Source organism: Pleurodeles waltl, chromosome 4_2 (assembly GCF_031143425.1).
Source record: "Pleurodeles waltl isolate 20211129_DDA chromosome 4_2, aPleWal1.hap1.20221129, whole genome shotgun sequence".
Classification (NCBI taxonomy): domain Eukaryota; kingdom Metazoa; phylum Chordata; class Amphibia; order Caudata; family Salamandridae; genus Pleurodeles; species Pleurodeles waltl.
Genome location: NC_090443.1, coordinates 687,687,748 through 687,715,366, shown reverse-complemented (window position 1 = coordinate 687,715,366; position 27,619 = coordinate 687,687,748). Strand labels below are relative to the sequence as shown.

At 47.0% G+C, this 27,619-nt stretch overlaps 1 protein-coding gene across 4 annotated transcripts in view; it reads right to left on the bottom strand.

The window, feature by feature from the left end:
- The window catches only part of MCOLN3 (mucolipin TRP cation channel 3), a 391,010-nt gene that overhangs the window by 49,307 nt on the left and 314,084 nt on the right, over positions 1 to 27,619 (bottom strand). For all 4 annotated transcript variants that reach the window (XM_069232275.1, XM_069232278.1, XM_069232277.1 and 1 more), the window contains 3 exons: positions 14,090 to 14,191; positions 13,743 to 13,865; positions 10,896 to 11,102 (listed from right to left, as the gene is read on the bottom strand). In XM_069232275.1, coding sequence (XP_069088376.1) covers positions 10,896 to 11,102; positions 13,743 to 13,865; positions 14,090 to 14,191 — 432 coding nt within the window. The remainder of the gene's footprint in view (positions 1 to 10,895; positions 11,103 to 13,742; positions 13,866 to 14,089; positions 14,192 to 27,619) is intronic.

Here is a 27,619-nt window from a genome sequence, read left to right as displayed (position 1 = left end):
CCCAGGATAATGCAGTGGGCAAACCACCCACTGGAGAGACTTGAGAGACTGTGGCTTTGCACTCCCTAGGATAAAGCAGTGGGCAAACCACCCACTGGAGAGACTTGAGAGACTGTGGATTTGCACTCCCCAGGATACATCAATGGGCATGAAGCCCCTCGTGCAGCAGTGGTGTCATGCATTCATCAGGCTGAGGTGCCCGCCCTACCCCTGAGGTGCCCGTTTTATTTCGATCTGATGCCCCTGCAGTGTTCTCTCCGTTTGAAGTCTGGTGTCATGAGTGGGCCTCGCCCATGCCTTTTGGGACTCTGATCCACGGACGATGTTTGAGTAATATCCGGACTTGTGTAGCTGGTGTACATAGTTGTATTTACTGAATTGTGAAATTTCACTATCTGATTTTTATTGATTACATTCGGCCACATCAATTCCTTTTGTCCTTGCGTTATTGACGGGGGGTATATGTAATGTTACTGCATGTATTTGTGAGTATGGTGTTGTGGGTGAGGGTGGGGGGTTGCATGTTGCGTGGGGGTGTCACTCTCTTTTCCCTCCCCCCTCCCCTGTGTTGTAGGTGCAGTACTCACCGTGGTCGTCGCCACCGTCTTTGGTGCTCCTGACAGAGGAGCAGGAATACCATCGCAGGGAGTATCTGGAGTTCTGGCTCCATGGCGTCCTGATTCCTCGTGGGGTGTGGAGAGGTGAGTGTTTTCCCTTCCAAGTCCTGTTTCCGCCGTGTTTTTGTTCGCGTTGGTTCCGCCCCGGAAAAGGTGGCGGATAGCTGGGTTGTGATAGGGTGGGCGGTACTTTGTCTTATGCCTGTCTGTTGGTGATGACCGCCGCGCTGTTTATTTGTACCTCCGTGGCGGTCGGAGTGTTAAAGTGGCTGTCTATGTTGGCGGTTTCCGCCATGGTCGTGATTCAATTTTGTTTCCCGCCGGCCTGTTGGCGGTATTACCGTCGCTTTACCACAGACCGCCAGGGTTGTAATAAGGGCCCTAATGTCTCACCAATTATTTTGTAACTTCTAGCTCTGTGTTGGCTGCTGTTTAGCTTGCATTCAAGTTATACAGATCAACATAGGATAGCAGGAGCTCCAAACAAGTGCAATCCATTATTATATTTTGACCAAAAACACAGAAAAATTTACATGAATTTAATTTATGTAAAATTACAGTTTCATTGTGTAAATGACCATTCACTTCCAAACCATCATCTCTCAGTGACTTTATTGGTACTGCTTAGAAATGCATTTCTTTCTTTAAAAAAGCAATAAATGTGCGATTTTACAGCATAGGTGCACAACGTTCTGGTACATTCCTGCTTAGCTCTGTTTCTGTCTGAACACAAGGATGTTCTTCTTCATCTGTGTACCATTCTTTCCTAAAGTATCATTCTTAAAGATGGCATACAGCGTACTTTCACACTGTATATTTTTTAGATTTCTTAAGCATTGTTTATCAAATGGAACAAAGTCAGATTGACCAGGGGCACTTGCGATGGGAATGAATGGCCATAATTTAAATGTTCCCCCTATTGAAATTCCTTCCAACTCCTTCAGTGTTTTTTAATAATGTGCAAGAAATGTGCCAGTATTATAGAAACCCTTACTAGATGATATTCCGAAAGTCACTTCCTGAATGTCATCATGTGTGCGTCTCCTTTCCTCTAAACGTATCTCATGGTGGCTAGCCCGCTGGTAAGATCTCCTGCGACCCCATTTCTCTCCTTCTGAGTTACTGAATAGCTTAATCCAAGAAGGTGGCTCCTCCTGCCTTTTGTATACCTTCCCAATCCATCATGCCGTTTGTAGCTTTCTGTGATGCAGTTCCTGTTCTATAAGTATAAAAGGCCATTTTTCATTTTGCTCCTTGCATTGCAAATACCACTTTGAACCTGTGGTTGTGATCGTTGCTCCTGTTCCCTCCAGTGATTTCTGTGAAGCACTGCTGAAGTTCTTCATCCTGTGTCTCCTGTTCTTTTCTTCCTAGTGGATCCATCTTCTGCTTATCTTCAATTTGTGGCATTTTTCTGCCGTTAGGAGGTTCTTGCCTTCAGGCATTTTCCTCCTCTGGGCCTCCTTCTGGAAGGCACCATCTGCTTAAGCGCTTTCCTGTGTCAGCAGCAGTTTGTCTAGTAGAAGGGGTTGAGATGCGGGCGTCTTTTGTGAACCCCATGTATCTACTGAGACGCGTCTGAAGGGATCAGTTGAGATTCTTGGATTTAAGAGGACCTGGGCTAGTTTATCATACAAGTTGTGTTTGGAATTCCTCTCTTGCTCAGTGTATCCTTCATTTGAAAGTTGATTTTGCCTTATTCAGAGCCTCAATGGGAGGTCTGGGTGGACTAAGGTTGCCCATTGAATATTTCTGAATGCGCTTTCTCCTAGTACCTTGGTAATCAGATGGTGCTGGGCCACAGCTTCCACAGGTAGCTCATCACGTTCCATTGTTGCTTCCTGAAGGTGGCTCCTGCTATGCAGTCCCACCTAAACACGCGTCAGCGCAATGTGTGAACAGAAGGATCACTGTTTGCATAATTACTATGTTTGACTTGGATGTATAAAGGATTAATAATTTCATAGAGTATTAGGAGCTAATCTGTTATATATTTTGATGTATGTTATCTATACTAAACCAATATCATAAACTATGTGTTAAATTAGATTACCTTCATAAGAGTACATACTATCTAAGTGACCTAAATTTTTTGTTCCCCCCAGCGGTAGTGGTTTTAATGGTTTTAGATTTGTGAGTATGGTTCGGTATTGTGGTTAGTGTATGTGTTTGTATGATTAACGATTGTTTTTAGTAATTGTGTCTGTGGCCTGCTTTATATATATGTTATATTTCATATTTTTTAATGAATTATAAGCGTCTGCAGCAGATATATGTATGAATATATAAGAAAAAAGTGATTTTGTATCAAGTTGATGATTTATGGTGATTCTGATTGAAATAAAAACATTCTTGTTGGTTTAATTTTGCCTTAGTTTATCTTGGGTGCTCCAATGAGTGTGTATATTTTTACTAATTGTTGTTGAATGTTTTGTTTTAGTAAATCCACAGGCAGTTTGTTAAGTTTTTTTACTGGAACCGGTTGCCCTTACCTCAGGTAGACGAAAACTGTAAAACCTGGGCATCTAGCGCAACTCGTAGTCGGAAGTTGCTTACTGAGCATCTGTCTCTAGAAAGGCACAACATAATTGCAATGCCCAAATACTGCTCCTGAGTCAGATTCCATGGAAGCTGCTCAGGCAGAGCAGATCGACCCAGCTCAAGCTTTTGTCCACTCCAGACAGTCCAGCATCTTCATGAAGATAACTCAGCCCTACGCAAGCCCTTGCTGCCAGAGTTTCCGATGTCCACCTAGTATACTCTGCTACACCATGCTTTTCAGGAAATACAAGAAATCTGAATGAATTCTGGGACTCTTTGACAGTTTATTTTACCTTCCGACCAGGTCAAGATATGGCAAAAGTAGGATACCTGATCAGTGTGTTATCTGGCCCAGCGTTAGCATTGGAGACCCTATTAGTAGCCACCAAAGATCCGTGCCCATCTGACTATTCGAAACACTTAACAATGTTTAAATGAATGTTTTAAAAGCCAAATCTTGAGTTCTCTGCCCAGAGAGCCCTGTGTGACATCCAGCAGGGCAATCAAGATGTTCTATCCTACATTTCCCATCTTCGTCAATTGGCAGCAGAGACCACTTGAGTTGAGCAGACACTGGTCACCCTATTTCACAGGCATCTCATACAAAAAATATAAGAAAAACTAGTCCATTCAGCTCCAGCAAGAACATATCTATATTGAGGGACTAATCATTAACTATTGAACACCATATGTGAACGCCGATTCGAGAGACATTAATACCGACCACCCTGTGGTCCAGTGGGAGCACAAATATTTGCCCAGTAGTCAGAGGCCATTCTGGAAAAACAATCTGCTTCTTCTAGTGAGCAACCCATGCAAATAGGTCCAGCCAGGGGACCTCTCTCAGAGATGGAAAGAGAACATCGCTGCAGACTTGGCCCATGTCTATATTGTAGTTCTCCTAAGCATTTGATACGTGGTTGTCTAGTCCGTCTTCAAAAGATCTCGGGAAATGCCAGGTTTTTTAAAGGTGAAAAGATGAGGACAACTACTAGCTCTCTGTTTGGTTTCTGTGGAGACAATCAAGCCTTATTGTTTCTTTTATCCATGCAATTAGAACATCCTACCAGGTGAGTCAAGCGAGTATTGGTCCTTCTTGATAGAGGAGATAGTGTAATGTATTTGGATTCAGACTGGGCTCAGAAAAGTAAGATCTTCCAGATCACCAAGGAAACTCCAGAACAAGTACAAACTGTATATGGCACACCCCATGCGTCTGGTCCAGATAAGGAGATGACAACACCTATTAAAACTGATCTTTGGAAAGCAATCTGAAATAATGTCTTTTGACTGGGTCGCATCTCCTAATCATATATTGATACCAGGAATTCCATCGCTGGCCCATCATAGCCCTTCTATAATCTGGGAAACAAGGCTTATAACGTGGTCCTCCCATTTATGTCATTGGTTCTGTTTTTCAACAGAAGACTATTGGACTCCCAACAAAGTTCTAAAGCTTCCTGGAAGTAGTGCCATCAGCCTCCTGCAAATACTTCCTGCAGCTTAACAAGCATACACTCCTCTTTTTCAAAAACCCATAGTGCCCTTACCACCACACCAGGGATGTGATTGTGCCATCCCTTTCAAACCAGGAGCTGTAGTTCCCTTTGGTCGGATTTATTCCCTTTCCAAGTCAGAAAAGGAGGCCTTGAGACAATATTGTGAGAAAAATTTATGGAGTGGGCCAATAAGTTGATGTTCGTCACCTGCTGGTGCCTCTGTTTTGAGTATCAGAGAAGATGAAAGATCTGAGACCCCGTATTGATTTTAGGGGTCTAAATAAGATTACCATCAAAGATCGATATCCGTTGTCCCTCATCAAGGACATTCTAGAATATTTTTGAAGAGCCAAGATTTTCACCAAACTTTTGTGAGGCATATCATCTATTGCGAATTAAGGAGAGGGACGACTGGAAGACAATACTCAGGACCCTTTTGGACACTTCAATCACTGTGTAATGTATTTCAGATAGAGTAATGCCCTAGCAAGCTTTCAAAATTTTATGGATCATATCTTTGCTGACATTTTAAATCACTTTGTAGTTACCTACTTGGATGATATTTTGGTCTACTCAAGGAATCAAATACATCACCATCACAATTCAGTTTTAAATCCATTTTTATGCGGTGGTGGTGCAATTAGTGTCGCCCTACGAAACTGATTTCAGTCCACACATCATGGAGGCATTGCGGCGGCTGACCTGAACTCTTATTACGCTGTGTCCCATCCCCTCATCAATAACGACTGGTGATCTAACACTCACAATGATCCAGCATATGCAACTGAGAGGTGGGTGATTGGCGACACATCTCTTTTAGGCTTCCTTTGTAGTGGAAGGGGGGTGCGCTCTCTTCCCCCAGTGACTCAGGTCATCATATCTTTATGGCGGCGCTCCTTCTGGCAGATGAGGTTTTGGGGAAGACTGACACGTTTGACTCCTTTATGGCGGGGAGTGCATCTTCGGCAGGTCGCTTCACTGGGTGGGTTCCAACGATGGGATGACATAAGGATATCTACACTGGGCGGTCATGCGGTGCATGGTCCTAAAATCATTTTAGGAGTTACAAATGGATTTTCAGCTCCATCACAGCCAGTTTTACAGATACCTACAGTTTGGTCATGCCATTACTCCCTATATAGGCAGCCGTAGTGAGCTCCCTGATTTCAGCCCATTGGAAGGCAAGCTTGTAATGGGTGATTTGGGCACCCATAAGATTACACAGGTGTAGCAGTCATTAGTCACAAATAGTCCAACTACATTGTCTTCTCTCAAGGCGGTGTGGCAGAGATGTTGGTTATATTGATGCAGAGGAGTGGACGGAGGCCCTGGGGGCCCCACGCAAGGTGGCTATCTCCTCTCATCTCCGCCTGATCGAATTCAAGTATTTATACAGAGTCTACTATACCAGGCACCAGCTTTGAGGCATGCAGGTTGTGGGATCCCTCCTCTCTCTCCGATGTGGAATGGAAGACGGCACCTTCCTACACATTGTTTGGAACAGTTTATTACTGCAACTCTTCTAGTGGGGGGTTGGTGTTGTGTCTTGCAGAGGTGCCTTATTGAGATATTCCCCTAGATTCCAAAACTGATTCTCCTTCACAACACAGATGGACTCAGGGAAACTGCTACAAATGACACTTATTGTTTCTGGGATTCACATTGGCTAAGCAAGATATTGCCAGGCTGTGGAATGCTGACTCAACACCAACAGTGGAAGCATGCAAAAAGGGGATCGATCACTGTATTGGTCTCAAGATCGCTGTATTTCAAGCTAGATGCTGCCCACAGAAACACTGGAAGATATGGCTGTGTTGGGCTGATTATAGAGGGTTAGTGTTGTCTCTGATATGTACTGCCGAGTGTCACTTTGACACTGAAATACAAATGTATGGTACTCTGACGTGAGAAATTCAGTGATGATCTTGTAATGCATGTATATGGAATTCTTGTGTGGGGTGGGATGAGGGCTGGGGAAAGACAGTGTAATGTTTTATGTCTGTGGGGGTCATTCTGACCCTGGGGATCACCGACCGCCAGTGCCAACGACCGCGGAAGCACCGCCAACAGGCTGGCGGTGATTCCTGGGCCATTCTGACCACGGCGGTAAAGCCGCGGTCAGAAAAGGGGAACCGGCGGTTTGCCCCTGGCCCAGGGAATCCTCCATGGCGGCGCTGCTTGCAGCGCTGCCATGGGGATTCCGACCCCCTTCCCGCCAGCCTGTTTCTGGCGGTTTACACCGCCAGAACCAGGCTGGCGGGAACGGGTGTCGTGGGGCCCCTGGGGGCCCCTGCACTGCCCATGCCACTGGCATGGGCAGTGCAGGGGCCCCCTAACAGGGCCCCACAAAGATTTTCAGTGTCTGCGTTGCAGACACTGAAAATCGCGACGGGTGCCACTGCACCCGTCGCACCCCAGCAACTCCGCCGGCTCCATTCGGAGCCGGCTTCATCGTTGCTGGGGCTTTCCCGCTGGGCCAGCGGGCGGCCTTTTGGCGGTCGCCCGCCCGCCCAGCGGGAAAGTCGGAATGACCGCCGTGGTCATTTGACCGCGGTGCCGGCTTTTGGCGGTCTCCGCCCGGCGGGCGGCGCCCGCCGCCCGCCGGTGTCGGAATGACCCCCTGTATCTTTGTTGCTTGGGGTACTCACGTTAAGGATCAATTTTCTGCTCAAAACCCAATAACCAATAACAATTGTTATTAAAAAAAATATATCATCATGTTTGTCAAGTGCATGAGAGACTCCATCAGAATCAGTTGTGTTGTAAATTGAAGAAGTGTGAAGGTGACCAGACTGAAATAGAATATTCAGGCTTATAAATAAACAACACAAGTACATCCATGGATCATCGTAAAGTTTTTTTCCACACTAGGCTGGCCGAATCCCTCTAATGTCAAAGACACACAATGTTTTCCTGCCTTGCTAATTTCTACTGTCAATTCATTGGAAAGTTTGCCTTACTAACCAGTGGTATCACTCAAATCCGTGATCTAAAAGTCTAAACCACTATTATTGATCTTCTACACCAAACTCTTCCTGCTTCCCTTCAGAAAAATCTAAAAATGCTGGTATATGGATACACCTTGTCACAGGAAAATAACTGCTACTTTCATATGATATTGTTCTTGTTTGAAGCACATGTTGTTTTCATTCTGCAGTGCTTTTCATTAGAGTCAAGAGGAGTTTTTCCTTGATATACGATTTTCTAAACATTTCCTAATGAAGCAATTTGTAGATGGTGGCTGGTTTTATGAAGGTTTTTTTTTTTTTAGGTCTGGCAGCCTTCATTTCACCACACATCACACAAACACACACACAACATACAGAGAAGAGTTTTGTGTTAGCCCTCTTAATCCAGTGCTCAGTTTGCATGCTGACCTTTAATTAATTATTGTTAAAAATTGGGTTTTTGGTTGGCAGTCAGGTTACCCTCTGCCCAAGCAAGAACCCACACTCTAGTCAGGGTAAGTCACACACAATCCAAATTATCCTGTGCCCACCCTCTGGTAGCTTGGCACGAGCAGTCAGGCTTAACTTAGAAGGCAATGTGTAAAGCGTTTGTGCAATTAATCATACAATAACACAATATAGCACCACAAAAATACATCACACAGTGTTTAGAAAAATATATAATATTTATCTGGGTATTTGCAGGTCAAAACGATCAAAGATGCAATATGAATTCGTAAAGATATCACTGAGAAGTGATATAAAGTGTCTTAAGTCTTTAAAAAGTAAACAAAGTCTCTTTCAAGCACAAAGTACCTGGTTTGGAGTAGAAAATCTCCGCAGAGGGCCGCAGAAGAGGAGATGCGTGGAAAAATGGTGTGTGCGTTGGTTATGCTCCTTCACACACGGACTTGCTTCATTATTTTTCACGCGGGAGACGTGCATCATTCTACGGGAGGAAAAATGGTGTGTGCGTCAGTTTCGCCCCTTCACACACGGACTTGCATCGTTATTTTTCACTCGGGGAAGACGTGCGTCGTTTTCCGGCACCTGGACCGTCTCCTTCTATGGATCACAGGATTACCAGATGTCCCAGGGTCTGTGCGTGGATTCTTCGGCTTGTTTTCCGGCTGCGCGTCGTTCCGGGAGGCTGTGCGTGGAATTTTCTTTCTCACGGCAGGCGTCACGTCGATTTCCTCTCTGGAAGTCGGGCGGCGTTGTCCATGCGAGGCCGTGCGTCGAAGTTCCGGTCGCCCCTTAAGCATTGCGTCGAGCAGCGTTAGCGTGCGGTGATTTTCTCGCCATGGAGCAAGCGGTGCGTCGAACTTTTCGGCGCACGAAGCGTCCAAATGAAAAAGAGAAGTCTTTTTGGTCCTGAGACTTCAGGGAACAGGAGGCAAGCTCTATCCAAGCCCTTGGAGAGCACTTTTACAGCCAGACAAGAGTTCAGCAAGGCAGCAGGCCAACAGCAATGCAGCAGTCCTTTGTAGAAAGCAGATAGGTGAGTCCTTTGAGCAGCCAGGCAGTGCTTCTTGGCAGGATGTAGGTTCTGGTCCAGGTTTCTTCTACAGTAAGTGTCTGATGAGGTAGGGCAGAGGCCCTGTTTTATACTAAATTGTGCCTTTGAAGTGGGGGTGACTTCAAAGAGTGGCTAAGAAATGCACCAGGTCCCCTTTCAGTTCAATCCTGTCTGCCAGGGTCCCAGTAGGGGGTGTGGCGGTCCTTTGTGTGAGGGCAGGCCCTCCACCCTCCCAGCCCAGGAAGACCCATTCAAAATGCAGATGTATGCAAGTGAAGCTGAATACCCTGTGATTGGGGTGTGATTGCACAAGGAGCTGTTAACTAAACCTAGCCAGACGTGGATTGTAAGGCACAGAAAGATTTAAGTGCAAAGAAATGCTCACTTTCTAAAAGTGGCATTTCTAGAATAGTAATATTAAATCCGACTTCACCAGTCAGCAGGATTTTGTATTACTATTCTGGCCATACTAAATATGACCTTCCTGTTCCTTTCAGATTAGCAGCTGACACTTCAACAATGTATGAGGGCAGCCCCAATGTTAGCCTATGAAGGGAGCAGGCCTCACAGTAGTGTAAAAACGAATTTAGGAGTTTTACACTACCAGGACATATAAACTACACAGGTACATGTCCTGCCATTTACCCACACAGCACCCTGGTCTAGGGGTTACCTAGGACACAAATTAGGGGTGACTTATATGTAGAAAAAGGGGAGTCCTAGGCTTGGCAAGTACTTTTAAATGCCAAGTCGAAGTGGCAGTGAAACTGCACACACAGGCCTTGCAATGGCAGGCCTTAGACAAGGTTAAGGGGCAACTGAAGTGGGTGGCACAACCAGTGCTGCAGGCCCACTAGTAGCATTTAATCTACAGGACCTAGGCACATATAGTGCACTCTACTAGGATCTTACAAGTAAATCAAATAGCCAATCATGGATAAACCAATCAACAGTACAATTTACACAGAGAGCATATGCACTTTAGCACTGGATAGCAGTGGTAAAGTGCCCAGAGTTCAAAAGCCAACAACAACAGGTCAGAAAAAATAGGAGGAAGGAGGCAAAAAGTTTGGGGATGACCCTGTCAAAAAGCCAGGTCCAACAATTATGTTGGCCCTTATTAACTGCAACACTTACAGTAAAATAAGAAATGAAAAAGTCAATTGATCTAGCTTACAACGAGTTAGACCTATTGGAGTTTCCATTGGTTGTTACTTGCTGTGGTCTACATGTATAGATTAACACATAAGGGGACAGAAATGCAAGTCTCCAGAAGTACCTTCAGTGAATTTAGAGTTGAGGTGCCCTCACTGAGTTCTGGTGGGAGAGGCAGTGAAGGTCAGGGAACAAAAAGTATGTGCAGGTTGTATTAATATCTAGTGAAAATTCCTCTCCATGTTCCCTTTCTGGTGAAGTCATTGTGACATTTTAGAGAATGGCTTGTTCCAGTGATTGGGCTCCCACTGATCCTTGAAGAGACAAGCAAACTGTCAAACGTGGGGGAACTTAAACATTGTTTCTTGACGTTTGTGGTTGGAAGGATTATGTGTCTTCATAGCCACTGGGTTAGATAGTCAGACACACCACATTGACTTAAAAATCCAAAGTCTACTTACATTTTGATAGAAATATGTGAGCATCTGGAACGTGAGCAATTTATCCAAAGGGGGAGAACACAACCTCAAAAAATGTGAGAGGAGCTTCTATAAATAGGAAACATTTCATAATATACATGACAAGTTTTTAAAAAAACGTAATTACTCTTTCGTACCTTAATTGTTTCATACGTGTCCGTGATAAGCGCAATAAAAAGACTCAGCACCATGTAAATGAAGAGGCTGATGAAGGAGTAGAGATAAATCCGGCTAAAGAGCCACACCAGGTGATTCTTCTGTCGCATTTGTGCAAATGTGGCAAACATGTCATCTCCATTTATCAAGGAGAAAAGGCACTCTGACACGGTGTTCAAGGAGCGAAACTAAACAGGCAAGAAATTAAACCATTAGTAAAGAAGAACTTCAGAACTTTAATTTCTAGAGTGTGTAAATGCCCTGTAGCATACACCTTTTACTGCTCAAACCTGCGCTGCGGCCTGTACAAATGTGAGCCATTACCTGCACAATATCTTCTGATGTTGCAGTCACTTAAAACCTGAAGGGACTTGTTATGGTATAATAGTGTAACCAGGATAGAAGAAAGGAATGGAGACAAGATTGAGGCAATGAGGAAGTTACATCGTGACTGTTATTATCTTATCGAAGGCAGCATTGTCCAACCAATTGCAGTTAAAAGGGTAAAAGGACCGGTGAAGGTGCATGAACAATTTCACTGCTCCATTTTTATTTTTTTGATGTTACCCCAAATATCGCCTGCAGCAACCACAATTGCCTTCTGTGCCCCTTTCCTCACAGACCACGCACAAAGCATGTCTTAAAAAGTTAAGAGTTGCTCGATTTACAAATGCGGCCACATCTTTACTGGCCAATTTGGAAATGAGCGCCATTTTCTTCGTGCCTGTGTTCACAAAATTCACTATCATCACTTTTAGAAGTAAGGTGTTGTTTCCTGTTTTTAAAGTGTGTGACTGATCTGATATGAAGTTGCAGAGAATGCATGGTATATGGCACGAATAATTAGGTCACATAGAATTCTCAATCTATATGTCTGAGAAAAAGTAAACCCAATGAAAAATAATGTTATCAATGAATTAGTAAACAGCGCCTGTAGTCACAAAAACAATTTCCTAATATATATTTTAAAATAATCTTAACGCAGTACAGTCATAAAAATGGGAATAGAACAAATGTAGTTGTTTTTAAAATTTGATCTGTGTTGTGATTAGACCTGGCATGACAGAGCAGCTGTTACTGGACCTTATGGGATCAGCAGAAAACATGCTTAAAGAAGCACTAAAGATACAGAGGTTTTGGCTCCGCATACACATTCATTCCCTTAACTACAGCATTTGATTGGCCAGACGTTAGTACTAGATGCTGTTGCACTCTGTGGTGTGTAGGAATGTTTATGCTCAATGGAGGCGGCCTAAATTGGTTATTGACGTAACATACACGTTGATTCCATTAATTACAGCATTTATTTGATCTTAAGTTGCTTGCTTGTACTGCAATAAGAGTGATTGTTTTGCCCTCGAAGTCGTGTTGGAATGTTTATGCTCAATGAAGGAATCTTATGTAGGTTATGGTGCCAAACCAATGATATCATTTACCAGATACCATGATCTGTCATGTATGAAAGGGTATTGCAGAGTCAGTAGTCCTGACATTTGTACTATGAAACGCAAAGGTTAGAGCCAATAGGCTTGGGGGAGGAAGGGATAATTATTACACTGTGTTAAACTCTGTAGACAAGTATTTATTACATTGAATCTCATAGATCACAGTAGTAGGCAGGGGTGTTGGTTGTGCCCACTGGCAAATCTGTGGTAGAAGATTTGCACTGTGATATTCCTTCTTAGACCCTTTTAGGTGGGGTTGTAAATGGTTTAGCCAAATGTAATTTTGTACACATTTTGTAATTGTAGTTCTCTGTGCCTGGAAATTGATATGCTCAATACAGAGCCCTGAGTTGGATATATATATAGGGAAAAGCCAAAGGATAAAGTGCATAAACCTGCTTGGTTCATTGGGAATAGTTATGTCAAATGTCATAGGCCCATTCTGTTCATTATGAAAAGTTATGACAAAGGCAGTAGACCTGGCTTACTTATTTTTTGCGAAAAACATATGTAACAGTCTGTAGACCTGTAGGTGCTGATTGTTATTACACTAGGGCAAAACCTCTACATTTAACAGGTATTTGCTGACATGAAAGGCAGCAGGCCTGGGGGCACATTTATTTGATGTAAGGAAGTTTTAGTGGTCAGAGTGCAATAGATTACAGTTTCAGCTGTTAAGTGGTTTTGGGAAGAGGTAGAAGATAAAACATAATATAGTGAATGCGATGAAAGAGGGAGAGTACTAATTTCCCTCTTGCCACAATGAGCATTTTTCCAATTCATGGTTAGTCACTTTCCGATAACAGACTCTTGGTATGAGATGATAATCTGTGCAGTATAGGCAAAGAGAAAATAGGTACATAAGAACATTAATAAACTCTCTCCTAATACAATTGTGGGCAAAGGACCAAGAACAGACTTGGGAGACAATAAATAGAAGCGATTTTAGCATAACCTTTTGAATTTGTCTTCAAACATAGCATATCCAAAGGAGTCAAGAAGTACATAATATTTGACAGGGGTTCGAAAACTTTCAAATACAATTGAAACATTTTATAGAATTCTAAGTGTATATATTTAAGCAAATACATCTACCTGACCCCCATAACTCTTTCTTAGCTCAACAGGATTTACACTGACATGTTTAAAGTAAAGTTTCAGCATTTAACACTTCTAATGATAGATGTCACAGTACATGAAAGAATGAACTGAGTTGACACTCAAAAGACATTGGAGGTAGGCTACAAGGAACTCAATTATTTACCAGTGTGAAAGCAGAGGTTTTTGTAAAATAAGTTTGCCTAGTAGTGCACTTGTGTGTTCACAATTATTGACACAGCTATGGAAATGTATTGTGAAAGAAGGCGTAGTATATTTAATTACCTTAGTATGATAAGGCCCGAGAACAATCCATCCACAAAAGCAATATCCTAAGTAGATCATGGCGGCACAGCAACAGAATCGAATAACATTGGGTAATGCAGCCCGTAGTGTTAAAATCAGAAGCTGCAGAAGAGTATAGTAAACATTAAACCTTGAATGACATTGTGTTATAAAGAAGGATGAATTACATAACAATACTATTGTGTCATTGTTAATTTCTCATTTTGTAATTGTTTAAAAAAGAATTAAGAACAAACAAAACATGGCATAAAGAATAATGAAAGCAATATTAAAACACACCTCTTACTTCTAAAATAGTTTCCTTATGTCTTTAATTACATACTTACATTGTACTTTTTAAAAAAGCTAAGGTATCTAATGACACCAAGCCACACAAACATCGTAGAAGTTCCCAAAAGTATACTGCAAATATCGTAACTTGAAAAGCTCTGTAAGAGAAAGCAGAGTTTGTATCAGACTATTCCATAGTGGAGTTTTGGTCCAACCCTTCACTAAATACTTTTATACTATCTATAGATATATTTGTAGATAAACAAACAGAACCAACATTACTGAAAGCAACAGTGAAGACTAAAAAAAGACAAGTGTGTCTCAACATGCCTAGTAAAACAGTCTGGACATTAGAGCCCTACACACATTTAAGGTGATTATTGATAGCCAGAAGAACTCATTCCAGATCTTTGGACCAGGAATCATGAATACATACTCCCTCAACACATGCTTTACACATGGGGGAAAGAGATGAAGATGGAAGATCTCCCATGAACGTAATATACAAAATGTTTTAACAATCCAGTGTTATCTGTTCTGAATGACTTCTGCATAAAGGAAAGACACAATTCTTACAAGAATAAAATTAAATGAAATCTTCCATGATAAAGTGTTCAAGTCATGTTGCTAACAGGTGGACTATTACAAGTTGCCATTATCTTCTGTCTAGTCAACCATTCTGGACAAAACGTTTTGGAAACTGCAGTCACCACCACGCCTTTGGGGTCACTTTTACAAATTCTCAGAGCATTTACATGGTTTGTCAAACAGTTAAGCAACACATACGCTCTATCCACCTGGATCTTGGTTTGAATATGTTGGCGGGAAGAATAATAAATGTTCTTCTGTCTCATCAGCATGGCAACATGATTTTGCATGGATTTATCTGGCCATGACGACCATGTTGAAGTAAAATTGGGAACTGGCAAAATACCATACTTAAATTGCAAAAAAAAAGATCTTGCATGTGCAGGACTAATGAAATCTAAGAATTCCTCTGCCTGAAAGGTGTTTTTATGCAAGAGAAAAGACCTGGTGCGGCAATCTGTGGAGATAGATAACTCACTATGAGCAACAAATTGAGGCCAATACCTTTGACAATTGTAGATTTTGAAATAGAAGAAAGATTATACCAATAGCTACCCAACCCCAAATCATTTAGCGATTGTTTAACGTAGACCACCCACAGGATCTTCTGAATACTCTGAAGACTCAAGATATCCCTAAGGGCTTCTCTATACTGTTGTAGCTCCTCTATAGACCATATGTGAAGCCAATAAAGTGTGAGTCTTAACCTAGCCAACTGTAAATTAGGCTTAAAACTGAAGTCTAGCCTAAGGGGAATTAAAGGAGTACCTTGCCACATATTCACAAGCACCCTTATAAAGTTGTTCTTTCCAATCCCTAAGGAAGCACTGGAGCAGTGGCTGAAAAACTCTGCTTCTCACAAGGCAGCACTTCTAGCTTGAGCATTGTGTATTTCTATTGCTGGGGAAATTGGATGGAAGAGGAACTTCTTGGAGAATCTGAGAATGGCAGAAGCTTGATGCTTATTCAGAAGGTAGCTCTTGGAAATCTGACACCCCATGACTGTGAATCCAACAAATCAATCCCTAGATACTAAAATTTCATTACCTTCTCCAGTTAATAGCTACACAGTCTAATAGTTCCTCTAGCATTCCTCTGCTAATGGTAAATCATCAACTTGTTTTTTAGAACGTTGATTTCCAATCTGTGTTGTTCCCAAAACAGATGGACCCTATTAACAGGGAGTTGCAAAACAGGGCATGTTTGTGAAAGAAGAAGGGTGTAGTCAGCAAAAAACAGTGCCAGAACCCTCTCACTCATCAAAATTGGGAAGTCATTTGCATAGTTCATCAAAATGTCTATGCAGTTGTTGATAAATAAAAAGAAAAGAGTTGGGGCCAACACACAACCATGACAGGATCCCTGTTCCATCAATTATTTTCTTTGTCAGTTCCCCTTTTGGGCCCCACCAGATCTGTGCACAACTCACCCTCAATGAAGACGTAAAATAATGTTAAGCAAGCAACTCGGAATTCCCAAGCCAGAAAGTACCTCCCTTAGTTTTTTCTCTAGGCCAAGTTGAAGGCTGTTCGAATGTTGATGAAGGCAACAAAAAGTGCCCATCAACTGATATCAATTGTCTTCCACTTGGCCATCAGAACATGGACGACCTGGTCCAGAGTTATGGTCTTAGGCCGAAGTCCAGCCTGTAAGTGGGTTAAAACCTTATTTGTTTCAATCCACTCCAATAACTTCCCCAGAACCTGTTTGCAGTTAATCTTTTGTAGCTTAACAAACAAACGGATAGGATGATAATATGTTGGAAAATGTGGGCTCCCATTTTTAAAGACCAGAACAATCGCAGCTCCCTTCCAAGTGAGGGACATTTCAGCACCAGCAGCTATTGTGCTTAAGACAATGCTCATATAAGGCAAAGATATATGCAGATCTGATTGAAACATGTTGGATAGAATATTGTCCAACCCAGGAGCATTAGCCTGCATCTGCAAAGAGACAGTGGCTAATGTCTCCACAAGGGTAAAAGAAACCAAGACTGAGGAAAAGAAAGTAGAGTGAGGACAAACATGGGGTCTGGACAAGTCCTGATCCATTAAGAAATCCTCCCTGTGTAGACTGCGAGGAGAGGGAGTAGAGCTTTTCAACACGGGCTACCCACTCGCTCAGTTGAATGGACATCGCCAACGGTTTAACCAAATTCTTGCTCCCTGACTCACTTGCTGCCAAAATGTCTTATGATCATTATTAGAATCTTCTAAGAGATAATCCCATTTCTTATTTACCCAGTTTGGTTCTGCAGTCCTTATGGCAGCCCTATATAAGTTTCTAAGGGCCAGATGTATCAAAGGGTTTTACCCATTCTATGTCTATGGGAAAATGCGTTGGTACATATGGCCCTAAATCTCCTAATCAATTACCTGTCTCCTTGCTTTATGGCCATCACAAGTGCATCATGTCCAATTGGGTAGCCACATTAAATAGATGCCAGAAATGTCCCCAGAAGAGGAACAAACATCATTCCACTAACATTTCTGTGGTTATTAGTCACTGTTAACATATTCTAGTAAGACAAGATAGCTGTTGACAGGGCAATGGATAATAAGAACTGGACTGTTAAAACCAAGGGGTTGTGGTCACTCTCATTCCTATATGCGACCACCATATACAACATAGGTGGTCATTACAACCCTGGCGGTCGGTGTTAAAGCGGCGGTAAGACCGGCAACAGGCCGGCAGTAAAAAAAATGGAACTACGACCGTGGTGGAAACTGCCAACATACACAGCCACTTTAACACTCCGACCACCACGGCGGTACAAACAAACAGCGCGGCGGTCACCGCTAACAGACAGGCGGAAGACAATGTACCGCCCACAGTATTACAACCTACCAATCTGCCACCTTTTCCACGGCGGATTCACCGTGAACAAAAACACGGCGAAACAGGACTTCGAAGGGTTTTGCTCACCTCTACACACACCCCATGAGGAACCAGGACGCCATGAAACCAGAGCTTCACATTTTCCCAGCGTTCATCTTCTTGCTTCTCTACCAGGAGCACGAATGCCGGCAGCAAAGACCGCAGTGAGTACTGCACCTACGACACTGGGGAGGGGGAGGGAAAAAACAGGGACACACACATGCAACATGCAACACCCCCACCGCCACCCTCACCCACGACAACACACACACCAATACATCATGATACATCACAGTTACACCCCCCTAACCCTCCCCGGAAGAATGCAAAGACAAAAGGAAATGAGTGTAACCATTGTAATCTATTGAAATCCAGTACGCAAAAATATATATACACTATTAACAAATATATACACCAAGAATAGAAGTCCAGGTATTGCTCCATTTAAGTCCGTGGAACACTGGGCCCACACTGATACCCGAACATGACGGAGAGAACACTGCAGGGGCATCAGATAGAAATAAAACAGGCACCTCAGGGGGAGTGTAAAGGGGGGGCGCCTCAGCCGGTTGAGTGCACGATGCCACAATCCACGAGGGGGCCCCATGCCCACTGTTCAATCCTGGGGAATGCAAAGCCACAGTCTCGCAAGTCTCTACAGTGGGTGGGTTGCTCACTGTTCAATCCTGGGGAGTGCAAAGACACAGTCTCACAAGTCTCTACAGTTGGTGGGTTGCCCACTGCTATATACTGGGAAGTGCAAAGCCACAGTCTCACAAGTCTCTACAGTGGGTGGTTTGCCCACTGTTCAATCCTGGGGAGTGCAAAGCCATGGTCTCTCAAGTCTCTACAGTGGGTGGTTTGCCCACTGTTAAATCCTGGGGAGTGCAAAGCCACAGTCTCACAAGTCTCTACACTGGGTGGTTTGCCCACTGTTCAATCCTGGGGAGTGCAAAGCCACAGTCTCTCAAGTGGATAACAGTCTCCACTGGTTCTGGAGGGGTGTGGTGCCCAGAGTGCTTCATCCTGCCAAGGACAGAGGTAGTGGATGTGATACTCCACTGGTTCTGGAGGGGGCTTGGTGCCCAGAGTGCTTCATCCTGCCAAGGACTGAGCTAGTGGATGTCTTTCTCCACTGGCTCTGGAGGGGGCTTGGTGCCCAGAGTGCTTCATCCTGCCAAAGACAGAGGTAATGGATGTGATACTCCACTGGTTCTGGAGGGGGCTTGTTGCCCAGAGTGCTTAATCCTGCCAAGGACAGAGGTAGTGGATGTGATACTCCACTGGTTCTGGAGGGGGCTTGGTGCCCAGAGTGCTTCATCCTGCCAAGGACAGAGGTAGTGGATGTGATACGCCACTGGTTCTGGAGGGGGCTTTGTGCCCAGAGTGCTTCATCCTGCTTGTGGCGGACTCAGTAGCGTCAGTGCTCTTGGCGCTCATGGGCCAGCGGTGCTTGTGGCGGTGGTGTCCATTGCAGCGGTGCTTGTGGCAGCGGTGTCCATTGCAGCGGTGCTTGTGGTGGCGGTGTCCATTGCAGCGGTGCTTGTGGCAGCGGTGTCCATTGCAGCGGTGCTTGTGGCGGCGGTCTCCTTGGCAGCGACTCAGCTGCTGGCGGTCCTGTCTGGGCCTGCGGGACTGGTGCTGGTGGTCCTGTCTGGGCCAGCGGGGCTGGTGCTGGCGGTCCTGTCTGGGCCTGCGGGGCTGGTGCTGGCGGTCCTGTCTGGGCCAGCGGGGCTGGTGCTGGCGGTCGCATCCTGGCCAGCAGAGCTGGTGCTGGCGGTCCTGTCTGGGCCAGCGGGGCTGCTGCTGGCAGTTGCCACCTGGGCAGCGGGGCTGGCGGTCGCATCCTGGGCAGCGGGGCTGATGGCGGTCGCCTCCTGGGCAGCGGGGCTGATGGCGGTTGCCTCCTGGGCAGCGGGGCTGGTGCTGGCTGTCGCCTCCTGGGCACCGGGGCTGATGCCGGTTGCCTCCTGGGCAGCGGGGCTGATGGCTGTCGCCTCCTGGGCAGCAGGGCTGATGGCGGTCACCTCCTGGGCAGCGGGGCTGATGGTGGTCTTCTCCGCTGTGCCGATCTTCCCAGACTTGCCGGGTTTCTTGTGCCCCTTCCCCACCTTGGAAGGTGTCGCAGCTGACTCCACACTCCCACCTGAACCCCTGGGAGCGGCTTTGGTGGCTGGTGTCTTCCCCCTCTCCCGCCGGACCCAGCCCAACTTTTGATGCTTGACAGGTGGGGGACTGTCCGTGCTGTGGCTCCTTGTCACACTGGCTGCTCTGCTGCCTGGTGCACTCCAGAATCTGGTGACTACTGGCACCACTGATCCTGCTGATGTCGTGGCTGAGGTGCTAGGTTGGGACCTGGAGAGTCGGGCCCTAGGGGCCTGACGGGGTGGGGGAGGTGAGGGAAAGAGGTCAAGGGTGGACAGGAAAAGTTTCTTAGGAACACTGGGACTGGTAGCTGGAGGGGGTTTGGGATTGGAGGAAGAGGTTGTGGTTGTAGGAGGTGTACGTTTGGTGACTTTGGGTGAAGGTGCATGTGCTGGAGGCTGTCGTGAGGTGGATGGCTGTTGGGTGGGTGTGTGCCTGCGTTTGTGTACCTTGGGAGGTGGCGTCACAGACACACTGGGAGAGGACACAGGGGATGTGTGAATTGTAGTGGGGGTGGTGACTGCACATGAGCAGGGTGTGGTGGTGATGGAAGTAGTGGCTGTGGATGTAGTGCATGCAGGTGTGAGTGGAGACGAGACTGGGAGGGAGGAGGGAGACGAGGAGGAGGGGGACACAGTGAAGGCAGTGGATGTTGCTATGTCTGCATGTGTGTGATGTTTGCATGAGTCCCTGTGGGATGTGTGGTGCTTATGTTTGCCAGAGCTTCCTTTGTGTGTTGGGGTGTGTGCATGCTGGTCTGATGGTATGCTTGGTGTAGGCTGAGGTACAGGGGTGTGGGTCCGTGTAGAGGAAGTTGGAGGGGGGAGGCTAGAGACAGGGACAATGGCTGCCATCAGTGCTGAGGACGGAGTCTGAAAAGCTCGCTGAAGGGCTGCCTGACCAGAATGAATGCCCTCCGGGAATGCATTTGTCTGTTGCAACTGCCTCTCTACACCCTGGATGGCATTCAAAATGATAGACTGCCCAACTGTGCGGGACCTGAGGAGGTCAATGGCCTCCTCACTGAGGGCATCAGGGGTGACTGGGGCAGGGCCTGAGGTGCCTGGGGCGAAGGTGATGCCCACCCTCCTGGGTGAGCGGGCACAGGGCAAAGGCTGAGGGGCTGCTGGGAGGGCGGTGCTGGAAGGGGGGGTGGCGGCTGTACCTGTAGATGGGGGGGCACAGATGGGCCCTCCACCACAAGGGAGCTCCCATCAAAGGAGGAGTCCGTATCACTGGTCTCAGCTCCTGTCCCTGCTGTGGAGCTCCCCTCGCCCTCCGTCCCACTGGTGAAATCCAACTCTGTAGTGTCGCCCTCCAGGACCATGTGGGATGCAGCTCCCTCCTGCTCCGGTGCCACTGCTCCTCCGCCTGATGATGCTAATGCACACAAGAACAGGGAGAACACAAAAAGGGGGGGGAATGACAGAAGAAAGACATGTTGAGTGCATGCATTACCGCTACCGTTGGTGGATACGACAGACACAGAAGCCCCCTGCACTACGCCGTGCACTTGGGGTCCACTATTCAATCCCTGGGACATGGCCTACAAGGCTATGGCTGACATCTGCACACATGGATGTCACAGGAGCCTGACTAGGTGTAGTTGGCACTGTTCCAGGTGGGGTGGGGTGCCACAGGGCCTGCCTGAAAAAAGGAGACCTAACTAGCACACTCGCCCTGGCCTAGGGGAACCCACAGCCCACCTCCCCCACCCAGACACCTCCACTGCGCGCTGAATCAGCAGAATGAGAGTGTACTCACCCCCTTGTTGCTGCTGTGATGCCCTCAAGCGCCCATCCAACTCCGGGTACACCACCGCCAGGATCCTGAACATCAGGGGGATCATGGTGCGACGGGCACCCCTCCCATGTTGGGAGGCCATCCCCAGCTGGGCCTCCGCCGTCTTCTTGCTCCAGCGGAGAACGTCCTCCCATCTCTTACGGCAGTGGGTGCTCCGTCTGTGATAGACCCCCAGGGTCCGGACGTCCTTGGTGATGGCACGCCAAATATCCTTCTTCTGGTGGGCGCTGACCTACAGGAATTGTACAGGGGGAAAAAGAGAAGTTATTTCCAACTGCACCGTCACAGTCATTGGCCCGCATACCTACCCTTGCCATGTGGCACATGCACTCACCGTCGTTTCATGCACGCCTCATTCTCCCCCCCTATCTTTGATCCACCCCATTCCACACAGGCATAGCCCATACAGCATGCTCCCAGTGTACTTACCTGTTTGTCTGGAGGACCGTAGAGTAGCGTGTTCTGGGGTAGGACCCCATCCATGAGTTTCTACCAACTCCTTCCGATGTGAAGGCAGGGGACCTTTCCCCAGACGCACAAGCCATTGTCTCTTCCAGACTGAGGTCACAGAAGCACTTGCAGGGTAGGTCCTCTCCTGTCGAAGATCAGGTATTGAGTGATTGAACAGATAGAAAATGGCGGTCACGTCCGCGGCGGTGCGTACCGTCACCGCCGGCGTACATCGTCATTGGCTCCTGGGACCCATAGGGTCCAATGTTAACGAATGCAGAATTGCGCTGCTGTCTTCGACCGCCTACTGTGACGGTGTACAACACCAGCGCAGTTACCTCATATCCCATTGTCCCACTTTACAGGTCAGGCAGCCGCCATTTCAGGGACCCACATGGCTCTATTTTTAACTGCGTCACACATAACTAGGCCTTGCCTCAACACTCATACATGCTTATTTTGGATAATGAATCGTGTTCTGTATAAGCTGTGTGTTGGTTGAGTCTGTGCTCGCTGTTGTCCTTCATAGGCACCGTCTGCTGGGATATGTGAGGAGATGGCGGCATCCTCCGTTGTACAGACCGCTGGTGGACCTGTCGACAATGGAGGAAAGACATGTAATCATCACATACAGGCTAGATCGTGCCACAATCCTGGAACTGTGTGCCCAGTTGGAGCCAGACCTTATGTCAGCTATCTGCCATCCCACAGGAATCCCCCCTCAAGTGCAGGTGCTGACAGTACTCCATTTCCTTGCAAGTGGGTCATTTCAAACAACAGTGGCCATAGCATCATAGATGTCCCAGCCTATGTTTTCCAACGTGTTGTCCAGAGTGTTGTCTGCCCTGCTGAAACACATGCGGAGCTACATCGTTTTCCCTCAGGTGGAGGATTTGCCTACAGTGAAAGGTGACTTCTCTGCCCTGGGACATATCCCCAACAACATAGGTACCATTGATGGGACACATGTGGCCTTGGTCCCCCCCACAGGAGTGAACAGGTGCACAGAAACCGGAAGAGTTATCATTCGATGAATGTGTTGGTGGTGTGTTTGGCCGACCAGTACATCTCCCATGTGAATGGCAAATTCCCTGGCTCAGTGCATGACGCTTACATCCTGTGGAATAGCAGCATCCTGTATGTGATGGGGCAAGTCCAGAGGCACCGGGTGTGGCTATTAGGTGAGCACATGGAACCAAATCAGTGGCAATAGTTGTCTGGGTCTGGGGATATCCCTACAGGTTAGTGTGTGTCTAACAGTTGTCCTCCGAAATGTACAGGTGACTCTGGTTACCCCAACCTGTCATGGCTACTGACCCCAGTGAGGAATCCCAGGGCAAGGGCAGAGGAACGCTACAATGAGGCCCATGGGCGAACTAGGAGGATTATAGAGCGGACCTTCAGCTTCCTGAAGGCCAGGTTCAGGTGCCTCCATATGATAGGTGGTTCCCTATTCTACTCTCTAAAGAAGGTGTGCCAGATCATCGTGGCCTGCTGTATGCTTCACAACTTAGCTTTGCGACGACCGGTGCCTTTTCTGCAGGAGGATGGTCCAGATGGAGGTGTTGTGGCAGCTGTGGAGCCTGTGGACAGTGAAGACGAGGAAGCAGAAGAAGAGGACATCGACAACAGGAACTCGGTTATTCTGCAATACTTCCAGTGAGACACAGGTAAGAAGCCAAAACTGCCTACTACATGTAATGTAACACTACTACCTCTCTACTGTCTGTCCTTTTCACCCAGTGTATGGTCACTTTGTTTTCACTTTCCCTTACGATTTCACAGATGTGGGTCCCACTGTGTGACATCTGCTGTGTTTCCTCATGGACTAGAGCTGTGTGACATAGGTATGATGACATTACAATTGTAAGAGCATTTTGTCACTGTAATTGCTAATACACTATTTTGAAATCACAGACAGAGTCCAGATTGTTTTGTGCCTTAAGGGTGTTTATTTAAGTGCTCAATATTGGAGGGTGCTGTAAAATGGGGAGGGGTGATGGTGGTGGAATGTCCATGGGAGAGTCCAGTCTATCAGTGTAGGAATGTACCATATTGCCTGACAGGTTACCCCCATATTTCACTGTATATATGTTGTTTTAGTTGTATGTGTCACTGGGACCCTGCCAGCCAGGGCCCCAGTGCTCATAAGTGTGCCCTGTATGTATTACCTGTGTTATGACTAACTGTCTCACTGAGGCTCTGCTATCCAGAACCTCAGTGGTTATGATCTCTCATTTCTTTCCAAATTGTCACTAGCAGGCTAGTGACCAATTTCACCAATTTACATTGGCATACTGGAACACCCTTATAATTCCCTAGTATATCGTACTGAGGTACCCAGGGTATTGGGGTTCCAGGAGATCCCTATGGGCTGCAACATTTCTTTTGCCACCCATAGGGAGCTCTGACAATTCTTACACAGGCCTGCCCTTGCAGCCTGAGTGAAATAACGTCCACGTTATTTCACAGCCATTTACTACTGCACTTAAGTAACTTATAAGTCACCTATATGTCTACCCTTTACCTGGTAAAGGTTGGGTGCTAAGTTACTTAGTGTGTGGGCACCCTGGCACTAGCCAAGGTGCCCCCACATTGTTCAGGGCAAATTCCCCGGACTTTGTGAGTGCGGGGACACCATTACACGCGTGCACTATACATATGCCACGACATATGTATAGCGTCACAATGGTAACTCCGAACATGGCCATGTAACATGTCTAAGATCATGGAATTGTCACCCCAATGGTTGGGGAGACAATTCCATGATCCCCCGAGTCTCTAGCTCAGACCCAGGTACTGCCAAACTACCTTTCCCGGGGTTTCACTGCAGCTGCTGCTGCTGCCAACCCCTCAGACAGGTTTCTGCCCTCCTGGGGTCCAGCTAGGCTTGGCCCAGGAAGGCAGGACAAAGGACTTCCTCAGAGAGAGGGTGTTACACCCTCTCCCTTTGGAAAAAGGTGTTAGGGATGGGGAGGAGTAGCCTCCCCCAGCCTCTGGAAATGCTTTCATGGGCACAGATGGTGCCCATTTCTGCATAAGCCAGTCTACACCGGTTCAGGGATCCACCAGCCCTGCTCTGGCGCGAAACTGGACAAAGGAAAGGGGAGTGACCACTCCCCTGACCTGCACCTCCCCTGGGAGGTACCCAGAGCTCCTCCAGTGTGGTCCAGACCTCTGCCATCTTGGAAACAGAGGTGCTGCTGGCACACTGGACTGCTCTGAGTGGCCAGTGCCAGCAGGTGACATCAGAGACTCCTTCTGATAGGCTCCTCCAGGTGTTGCTAGCCTATCCTCTCTCCTAGGTAGCCAAACCTCCTTTTCTGGCTATTTAGGGTCTCTGCTTTGGGGAATTCTTTAGATAACGAATGCAAGAGCTCATCAGAGTACCTCTGCATCTCTCTCTTCACCTTCTGCCAAGGAATCGACCGCTGACTGCTCTGGAAGCCTAAAAAACTGCAACAAAGTAGCAAAGACGACTACTGCGACCTTGTAACGCTGATCTGGCCGCCTTCTCGACTGTTTTCCTGGTGGTGCATGCTGTGGGGGTAGTCTGCCTCCTCCCTGCACTAGAAGCTCCAAAGAAATCTACTGTGGGTCGACGGAATCTTCACCCTGCAACCGCAGGCACCAAAGAACTGCATCACCGGTCCTCTGGGTCCCCTCTCAGCACGACGAGCGTGGTCCCTGGAACTCAGCAACTCTGTCCAAGTGACTCCCACAGTCCAGTGACTCTTCAGTCCAAGTTTGGTGGAGGTAAGTCCTTGCCTCCCCACGCTAGACTGCATTGCTGGGTACCGCGTGATTTGCAGCTGCTCCAGCTCCTGTGCACTCTTCCAGGATTTCCTTTGTGCACAGCCAAGCCTGGGTCCCTGACACTCTAAACCTGCAGTGCAGGACCTCCTGAATTGTCCTCCGGCGTTGTGGGACCTTCCTTTGTGACTTCGGGTGAGCTCTGGTTCACTCCTCTTCGTAGTGCCTGTTCTGGCACTTCTGCGGGTGCTGCTTGCTTCTGAGTGGGCTCCTTGTCTTGCTGGGTGCACCCTCTGTCTCCTCACGCAATTGGCGACATCCTGGTTCCTCCTGGGCCACAGCAGCATCCAAAAACCCTAACTGCGACCCTTGCAGCTAGCAAGGCTTGTTGGCGGCCTTTCTGCACGGAAATACCTCTGCAAGCTTCTTCACGACGTGGGACATCCATCCTCCAAAGGGGAAGTTTCTAGCCCTTGTCGTTCTTGCAGAATCCACAGCTTCTACCATCCGGTGGCAGCTTCTTTGCACCCACAGCTGGCATTTCCTGGGCATCTGCCCACTCCCGACTTGATCGTGACTTTTGGACTTGGTCCCCTTGTTCCACAGGTACTCTCGTCAGGAAATCCATTGTTGTTGCATTGCTGGTGTTGGTCTTCCTTGCAGAATTCCCCTATCACGACTTCTGTGCTCTCTGGGGAACTTAGGTGCACTTTGCACCCACTTTTCATGGTCTTGGGGTGGGCTATTTTTCTAACCCTCACTGTTTTCTTACAGTCCCAGCGACCCTCTACAAGGTCACATAGGTTTGGGGTCCATTCGTGATTCGCATTCCACTTCTAGAGTATATGGTTTGTGTTGCCCGTATCCCTATGTGCCCTCATTGCAATCTATTGTGACTGTACATTGCTTGCATTGCTTTCTATTGCTATTACTGCATATTTTTGGTATTGTGTACATATATCTTGTGTATATTTGCTATCCTCATACTAAGTGTACTCACTGAGATACTTTTGGCATATTGCCATAAAAATAAAGTACCTTTATTTTTAGTATAACTGTGTATGGTGTTTTCTTATGATATTGTGCATATGATACCAGTGGTATAGTAGGAGCTTCACACGTCTCCTAGTTCAGCCTAAGCTGCTCTGCTAAGCTACCTTTTCTATCAGCCTAAGCTGCTAGACACCCCTCTACACTAATAAGGGATACCTGGACCTGGTGCAAGGTGTAAGTACCCCTTGGTGCCTACTACAAGCCAGGCCAGCCTCCTACAATCAGTCCCACAGGTGCATTGTCCAAAGGGGCATAGGAAGTGGAGCTGGGGCAGTTTGAGGATGGACAGGGTGACAAGGTGGGACAAAAGGAGGACATTCAGGGCAGTCTCATTTCTTGGCGGGGGTCTTGGCATCGTTCTCTGTCTTTGTCCTGGATCTCAGGGACCGTTTGCGGGGTGGTTCTCCGTCTGCAGGGGGTGAGGTGCAGGTGAGGTAGTCCTGTGGCGGTGCCTCCTGTCCACTAGCACCGGCGGAGGTGGTGGGCAGTTCATCGTCCAGGCTACTGTCAGGGGCCCCTTGTTGTGCCATAGTGTCCCTCCTGGTGTTGAGGACTTCCTTCAGCACCCCTACAATGGTGCCCAGGGTGGAGTTGATGGATCTGAGTTCCTCCCTGAAGTCCAAATACTGTTCCTCCTGCAGCCGCTGGGTCTCCTGAAACTTGGCCAGTACCGCTGCCATCGTCTCCTGGGAAAGATGGTAGGCTCCCATGATGTTGGAGAGGGCATCGTGGAGAGTGGGTTCCCTGGGCCTGTCCTCCCCCTGTCGCACAGCAGCCCTCCCAGTTCCCCTGTTTCCCTGGGCCTCTGACCCCGGAACGGTGTGCCCACTGCCCCCAGGTCCCTGTTATTGTTGGGGTGGTGGGTTAGCCTGGGTTCCCTGTAGTGGTGGACACACTGCTGATTGACGTGTCCTGGG